The 8,822-nt window shown below is 41.5% G+C and overlaps 1 protein-coding gene across 1 annotated transcript; it reads right to left on the reverse strand.

Moving 5' to 3' along the window:
- Window positions 1-1,501: 1,501 nt before the first annotated feature.
- LOC136781598 (uncharacterized) lies at window positions 1,502-2,602 on the reverse strand. The gene has a single exon (XM_066740492.1). The coding sequence runs from the start codon at window positions 2,600-2,602 to the stop codon at window positions 1,502-1,504; it is 1,101 nt and encodes a 366-aa protein (XP_066596589.1).
- Window positions 2,603-8,822: the final 6,220 nt, after the last annotated feature.

Genomic DNA, 8,822 nt, shown 5'->3' on the forward strand with positions numbered 1-8,822 from the left:
TTTGAAATAAATTAATAAAGTAATTAATTTTTCAAGAACGCCGTCAAATGCAATTGAAGAAGCTACCTGTACTGATATGAAACAAGAATGGGGAAAGCTAAAACATTCAGCAAAAGAGATGTATGAAATATTGCCCTTAAGCAAATTTTGTCATCTGCAACAAAATAAGATAATAAAATCGAGTATAAAAGTTACTTCAGACAAAATAAATATTCTGGATATTTTAATGAAAGGTAAGAAAAATATGCTACTCATATAAAATTGAAAATATTAATATAGTGAAATTTCGCAGATTTAGGGAAGAACGTAGAATTACTGAAGGTAAAACAAAAATACAGAAGTATTGCTGAAATAGAGTCAGATAATAATGAAAATTATAAGCTCTTGATAGAAGAAATTAAAGTTTTAACTAGTGGTCAAATATATCAAGCTTCATATAAGATAAATAATACAATATCAGCTGAAGAAATTTATTTTTATAATAGTCGAGTAGTAGTGACACATGAAGAAGCAATCAATATATGCTTTAATACTCGCTATCAAAATGATAATTTATGGAGAAGCGAAAGAGCTTTAAGGATTACTGCTAGCAATGCGTATGATTATGTAACATACTCAAAAAACAAACTTCCCAATTGGGATAAATAAATTGAAGAAAATGTGCAATCTAAGTTTACAGGCTCAGATGATACACGTCATGGTATATTAATGGAGGAAAGAGCCATTGATGAATACCAAAAAGCAACTGGGTTATCAGTGATTCGAGTAGGACTGATAATAAATAAAAGTATTCCATGGCTAGGATATAGCCCAGATGGTATTGTACCTAAGAAGTTATTAATAGAAATAAAAAGCCCTAACATTGGAAAAACAATGTCAGCATCTAATGCTTGTAAAGAATTGAAATATTTGGAGGATGTTCATACAGTAATGAATTTGAAAACAAAGCATAAGTATTACTGCCAAATTGAGTTAGGTATGTTTTTAACTGGCTTAAAACTATGCCACTTCATCATTTTTTGTTCTTATGATTCATCTATGTATATATTAGAAATTTCATATGATGAGAATATTGTTCAAAACGTGTACTTACCTACTCTAAGAAATGTATATTTTTCATATCTTTTAAAACATCTAGTTTCGGAAGATAAAGAAAATAATAGTTCATGCTCTAACAAATGTGATTTAAATAATAATGTACCTGTAAAATGTGATAATAGAAAATAAGATTCTTATATGTAATGCATATATAATATGAAAATTGATTTTGATAACTTATAAAAGTTTAAAATTGTTGATTAAAGCATGTATAATTAATAGAAGTTAAATACTATAGTATTTGTTTTAATTTTAAGTTTTAAGCATGTGATAAACTACTAATGTGATCCATTATTAAAACCATATGTAAATTTTATTAATAAATTGTATTACAAATAAATAGTTTCTTTAATACAATATTTCTACAATATTTATTTAAATTTTTAATAAGCTTGGTTATTTATTAAAATTTGTCATCGGATAAAATTGATTCGCTTAAATTTACTATACCACAAATGACTTTAATAATCTCTCCTATATAGGGCACAGTTTTCAGAGACATTTTTGCTTTGAGAATGTTGAACAATTTAATTCTCTGAATTGATCGCTCAACATGAACTCGAGATGATGCAATTTCAACAGTACTTGTAACATGCTCTTTTGGTAGCTGCTTATTTTTTCCTAATTTAGGCGGTATAAACAATTTTATGTGAGCTAATGCACAATCTTCTTCAATAGCAAAACCTTTATCGACCATTATCGCATCTCTCGTTGGTTCAAGTCTTTCAATTATTTTTGAATAATTAAAGATAGCTTTATCTGATGCCCTTCCTCCAAAAGGTTCACTAATAAATATTATTAATCCTGAAGGAGCTACACCAACAAGAAATTTTATAGTTTCACAACCTTTATAGTGCGAGTACAAACGAAGATTACATTTTAAACATTTAGGCTTCTCTACTGGTATTTCTGTACAATCTAAGACTACATACGTTTCTTGGAACTTTTTAAAGCATTTAGGCATACTCTTTAAAATGTCTTCCTTTGTTGGCCAGTATATTGCTTTTTCTAAAACATAAGCTAAGGATTGCAATGTAGTTACAAATAAACTACTACAAGTTTGTCGTGTCATACAAAATAAAACTGATAAGCACTTAAAGGTGAAATTCAATTTTAATTTACACAAACACAGTACTATTCTTGTTTCAATATTACATCCAAATTTATTAGAATTATTTTCACATAAAGTTAATATTTCTTTTAAATTATTCAATAACGTAAATGTTATTCCTGTAAAAGTTTTTAAATGTTCATCTGACTTTAATAGCTGCATCAAGTTGATGTTATTTTCTTTCTGTATTTTGCTGGAAACAAATTCTTTAATGCGTGCTTCTTGTGGATTCTTATGTTCCTGCAATTCTTGATCATAGAATTCAAGCAGAATATTAGCAATATCATAATCTTCATTTTCATTTATATTTTTAGAAATAGAATCCACTTCACAATCACAATTATTCTTGAAAATTATAGGTAAAATTTCTTCTCTGTCTTTTATAATATTCATATTAGACTTCCGTTTCCGGTGTGTGTGTGGATGGGTGAATGATGTGAGTAAGTGGCATTTGAGGAAAGAAAAAAGAAAGGTTAGTGAAAAGGATAAGACAGGGAGTAGAAAGAAGAGAAAAGGAAAGGGAGCCCGAGAGAAAGGAATATAAGGGAAGGAAGGGGAAGGGAAAGTGAGCAGAAAAGGGAGAGAGAAAGAGAGATAGGAATTCGGAGTTTCGGAAGTAAGGCGAGAAAGTGAGAGAGGGAGGTAGATAGGCGATAAGGGGAAAAGAAGAGAACTGGGGCACCTGGCGGGGAAAAAAGGAAGGACAGAGAGGTCGGTAAGGTAGGAAGGAAGAATAGAGTAAGGAAATGGAAAGGGAAGGAGAAAGAGGGGAGAAGGAAAAAGGGAAGGAGGAGGAAGTGGGAAGGGAGGTGGAGAAGGAAAGGGAAGGGGGGAGAATGAATATAGGAAGACTGATAAGGGATAGAGGGGAGGGAGAGAGGAGGAGGACGGAGAGTACTGGAAGTATGGAGGAATTTTTGAGGGGGAAGAGAAAGGAAAGAGAGGGAGAGGAGGAGAGAGGAAGAGGGGACAAATGGGCATTCAAGAAGAGTGCCAGGGTGGAGAGATCGCCGGTGAGGGGGGAGGAAGGGGGAATGGAGAAAGTGTTGAAGGCAATAGAAGGAATAAAGGAGAAGATGGATGGGATAGAGGAGGGAAAGAATGAGATACTGAAGAAAATAGAGGAGGTAAGAGAGGAAATAGAGAAGGATAGGAGGGAGTGGAGGGGGAGATAGAAGGACTGAAAGGAAGAATGGAGGAGCTGGAAAAGAGAGAGAAGGAGAGGGAGAAACAGGAGGGAAGGGTAGGGAAAGAGAACAGAAGACAGGAAAACGGAGAGATGGAAGAGAGGATAAAGAGGCTAGAATGGGAGAGAGAAAGAGAGGAAAGGGAGAGGAGGAGGAACAATATAATAATGTGGGGGATGGAAAGGGAAGAGGGAGGTGAGGAAAGATTGAAGGAGGAGGTAGGAAGGATAATGGAGATGATTGGGGTGAAAGGAGGGGTGAGGGAGGTGAGGGTGCTAAGAGCGATGAAGGGGGAAGGGAGAAAAGGGATAGAAGTAAAACTAGAAAGTAGAGAAGTGAAGAGAAAAGTGATGGAGGGGAAGAATAAATTGAAGGGGAGGAAGGAAAGGATAGAGGATGATCTAACATGGGAAGAAAGAAGGATAATGGGGAAGGTAAGGGAGATAGCAGAGGGACAAAGAAGAAAGGGGGAAAGGGTAAGGGTGGGATACATGAAGGTATGGGTGAATAATGAGGAGTGGAGGTAGAATGAGTGGAAGGGAGGGCTATGGAACAAGGAAGGGAAAGGATGGAATGAGGAAGAGGCAAGAGAGGGAGAAAATTTTGGGGGAAGGGATGGGAAGGGGAATGGGAAGAGATAGATGGGAGAAAGAAGGAAGGGAGAGAGAGGAGAGAAAGAGAAGGAGGTGGAGGAGAAAAGAAAAGGGGGAAGAGAGGAGAGAGGCAGGAAAGAAAAGAAATGGATAGGAAGGGAAGAGGAGTAGAGATAGCTTTTTGGAATGTGGCAGGGGTGAGTAACAAGGACGAGGACTTTTGGGAGAGGATAGGGAGGTGGGATGTGGTGTGTTTAGTGGAGACGTGGTTGGAAGAGAAGGGATGGGAAACCTTAAAGAAGAAGATGCCAAGGGGGCATGAATGGTGGGTACAGTGGGCGAAAAGACAGGAGAAAAAGGGGAGGGCGAAAGGTGGGATAGTAATGGGAGTGAAAAATGGAATGAACGGAAAGAGAAAAAGAGAGGAGGAGGAAGAGGAAGGAATAATGGAGATAGAGGTGAAGATAGGGAGAGAGGAGTGGAGAATAATAGGAGTGTATGTCGGAAAGGGGATTAGAAGCATAGAAGATGGGATAAGGAGAGTGGTGGAAAGGGAACAGGGAAAGAAATGTCTGATAGGAGGCGACTGGAACGCAAGAATAGGAGAGGCAAGGGAGGAGGAGGAAGGAAAGGAAGGAGGAAGGAGTATGGGAAGAAAGTCGAAGGACGGAGTGGTGAACGCAGAGGGAACAAGGATGATGGAATTGATGGGAGAGATGGGACTGGTGGTATTTAATGGGACAGTGAGAGGAGATAGTGAAGGAGAATACACATACGTAGGGCACATGGGAAGATCAGTAATAGATTACGTAGTGGGAGATATGGAAACAAGGGAGGAGATTAGGGAGATGGAGGTAGAGGTGAGAGTAGAATCGGATCACTTACCGATAGTGGTGAAACTAGACAAAGAGAGGAAGAAGAGAGAGGAAAGGGGGAGGAAGGGCGGGGTAAAGAGGGGATGGGAAAGAGAGCAGTTGGAAAGGTTTAAAGAGAAAACAGAGAGGATAGAAAGGGAAGGGGAGGAAGGTGTAGAGAAGAGATGGGAAAAATTGCAAGAGGAGGTGAGAAAAGTGAAGGAAGAAGTGAAGAAGGAGAAGAGGGAGGGGGCGGGGATGAGAAGGGGATGGTGGGATGAAGAATGTAGAGCGGAGAAAAGGGAATTAAGGAAGAAGCTGAGAAGGTGGTTAAGAGGATCTGGAGGGAAGGAGGAGTACGGGAGAGAGAAAAGAATGTACAAGGAGATGTGTGAGGGAAAGAAAGAGAGATGGCGAGAGGAATGGTACAAGGAAGTGGACAAAGCGAGAACAGAGGCGGAAGTATGGGAAATTATAAGGAGGAGTAGAAGGAGGGGAGTGAATAGAGCAGAAGAGATAGCAATGAAAGAATGGGACGGGTTTTTTAAGGAGCAGTTAGGAGGATGGGGGGAGGAAAAGGAAGAGAGAGTGGAGGTTGAGAGAAGAGGGAGAAAGAAGAAGAGAGAAGGGGGAATAGATGAGAAAGAGGTAGAGAGGCAGATAGAAAGGCTAAAGGGAGGGAAGGCGGCAGGGGAAAATGGATTGGAAAATGAAGTATGGAAATGGGGGGGGGGGGGGGAAGGAATAAGAAAGGAAGCGTGGAGGGTGTGTGATGGGGTATGGAGAGGAGAGGGATGGCCGAAGGGATGGGAGGTAGGGGTAATTGTGCCGATTAGGAAGAAGGGAGAAGGGAAGAAAGTGGAGGATTACAGAGGGGTAACCTTAATGGATACAATGGCGAAAGTGTATGCGGGGGTGTTAGGGGAAAGGTTAGAAAAGGAGATGGAGGAGAAAGGAATGATAGGGGAAGGGCAGACGGGTTTTAGGAAAGGAAGGGGAGTGATGGAAAACATCTATGTGTTGAACTACCTGGTGAATAGGGAAATGGAGGAGGGAAGAGGAGGAATGGTAGGATGTTTCATAGATATAAGGGCGGCCTTTGACAGAGTGAACAGGGAGATATTATGGGAGGTGATGGAAAAGAAAGGGGTAAGTGAAGATTTGAGGGAGGCGGTAAAGGAAATGTATGGAGAAACAGTATGCAGAGTAAGGAGGGGAAAAGAGTTGGGGGAGAAATTCTGGACGGGAAGGGGAGTAAGGCAGGGTTGTCCGATGAGCGCGAAGCTTTTTATCTTATATATTGATGAGTTAGAGGAAAGATTGGTGGAGAGGGCGAAAGGAGGAATACAAATAGGGGCAGGGAAGATATATTCGCTGGCGTATGCGGACGACATTGTAGTGATGGCAAAAGGAATGGGGGGAATGAAGATAATGCTGGGAGTAGTGGAGGAGTTCTTGGATGATAGAGGGATGGAATTAAGTGTGGAAAAAACAAAGATAGTGAGATTTGGAAAGAGAGTAGGAGGGGAGGTGAGATGCAGGTGGAAGGGAGGATGGATCGAAGAAGTAAAAGAGGTGAAATACCTAGGATACACGATGAAGAGAAATGGAAGACAGGACGGGCACGTAGGGGAAAGGGTGAGGAAAACCGGAGCGGTGATGAAGGAGGTATGGGGATTAGGAAGAAGGTGTAATGGATTCTTCTACCACGATGGGCTGATCGTGATAGTTATCTTCCTATTACCTTCGGCCGTCCTTACATTCGGTACTTTCAGGGCGCCAGTTGGTCGTGTGGGTGACCAACAACCCAGCGTTAACATAGGGGTCTTACCCCGCCATTCCAATCGTATGCATTTTCCAATGGGCTGATTGGTAGTGCACAGAGGACGGTACGGAAGCCAGGTTTGCTCAGTGTGCTAGGTCGTGGAGAGAGGGGAGGGTCCCTTACAGGTAGCCCGAGCTTCGCGACAATAGACACACTCTCCCACCCACCCACTCACACATGTGAGGGGAGGTGAGGAGACGAGAACATTATCGAGATCTTTTCTCATAGGGGACTGTCAGGGTGGTGCATCCCCGCAATGCCCAAGTCCGCGGTGCCATGCGCGTTGCCATGGATTTAGCGGCGGCACCCGGCATGCAGCAGAAACCTACCATACCTGCACAGGTCCCTTATGCATCGATAGCATACAGTGTGTTCGTTGCGTAGGGAGCAAGCTCACCTCACGCACACGGACACACTCATCGGTGAGCCGGTGTGGTGTACGTCCGCCTTGCGCGACGTCCCAGGCCCGACTCACTCTCTTATTTCCCCCTCCTCAGGGGACTAGAGAATTCGCCTTTCGCAGGAGTCCCTGTACCCACTTCTCCTCGTCTCAAGCCACCAAGTTACTTGGCACAGCCCTGCCTTGCTCGCTTGGTCGGCTTGGACTTTTAAGTGGAGCGCCGGTCTTTTCATCCGGTCTTCTGACGGTCCACAGGGATGTTCCTAGACGGTACTTCCTGTCCACTCGGAAACCTATGCACCGAGTCGGTAATGTAGGGTTTGAAATAACCACTACTAGTCGTTAGCTTCTCTTTAATTTCTTTATTAAATCCGGTATCTTGATACGTAACGAGAGAACCTCGTTACAAAGGATATTTAGAAATAATGTGGGAAGAAGACTATGGATGTTTGAGAGGATGATATGGCCTGTGATGGGATATGGAGCGGAGATATGGGGTTGGGCAGAGAGAGGAAGGATAGAGGCGATGGGAGAGAGATTCATTAAATGGGTACTGGGGGTGGAGTGGGTTACACCAGGTTATGCAGTGAGGGAGGAAGTGAAAATGAGAAAGCTAAAAGGAAGGGCAGGAAAGAGGGCATGGGATTTTGAAGAGAAGCTGAGGGAAGGGAAAGGGAACAAGTGGGTAAGGGAGTGTCTGAGGGAGATGGAAGGGAAAGAAAGGAGAGGAGAAAAAGGGTCAAGATGGGAAGAGGAGAGGAGAAGTTTGTTAGAGGAATATGGTGAAAAGAGAGGCAGGGAAGGATGGGAAAATAAGGAAGAGAGAGAAAGGATATGGGATGAAGTAGCGAGGAAAATGGAAAAGAGAGAAGAAGAGGAGAGAAGGAGTAGGATAGGAGCATCGAGATATAATAGGTGGTATAGGATAGTGATGGAGGAAGGGATACCGGAGTACCTGAGAGAAGGAAAGAGAGAAGGTGAATGGAGAAGAATAGCAAGGTATAGGCTAGGAAATGAGATGAGGGAAGGGCAATATTGGAGGAAAGAGGATGAGAGAAGGTGTAGGGTATGTGGGTGGGAAAGGGAAAGCTGGGAGCATGTGTTGGGAAGATGTGGAAGGGGTGAGGAAGGGGATGAGACGGGGGTGGAAGAGAGGATAAAGGAGATATTGGATGGAAGTGGAAAAGGAGTGGAATGGATGAGAGAGATGGATGAAGAGAGGAATGGGCGGATAAGCCGGATGCGGAGGTCAGCGGAAGGATGCGTGAGGATGAGTGGAATGGAAGAATGAATGAGGCGTCTCTCTCTCTCTATGTATCTGTGTATGTGTATCTATGTATATAAGGAGTAAGAAAATGGAGTAAAATAGGTTAAGATAGGATAAGTAGATGTAAGGAATTATGTGGAACGATTATAAGAAAATTGGGACGAACCCCGAAAGGGCGCTCAGGAAAAATAAAAAAAAAAAAAAAAAAATATTCATATTACAACTCGATGCACTTTCTTCGTCAATATCCTGTTCTTTATCTAATTCTAATTCCTTGGGAGTATTTTTAGCTTTTTCCATTGAAGAGTCATTGGAATCTCTAAAATTTAATAGAACATTATTGGAATCTTATTTAATTTGTATTAGATAAAACTGTTGAAAACATATACCTGACATTGTTTTTTTGCTCTCTATTTAAAGCACGTATATTTCTTAACTTTTTTTCTTCTTCTTGCTTGGAGTTCCAAACTTTATCAAAATTTCTTCT

The sequence above is a fragment of the Prorops nasuta genome, unplaced genomic scaffold, assembly GCF_024137725.1.
Source record: "Prorops nasuta isolate Cenicafe-Biocafe unplaced genomic scaffold, Cenicafe_Pnas_1.2 PNAS00023, whole genome shotgun sequence".
Lineage (NCBI taxonomy): Eukaryota > Metazoa > Arthropoda > Insecta > Hymenoptera > Bethylidae > Prorops > Prorops nasuta.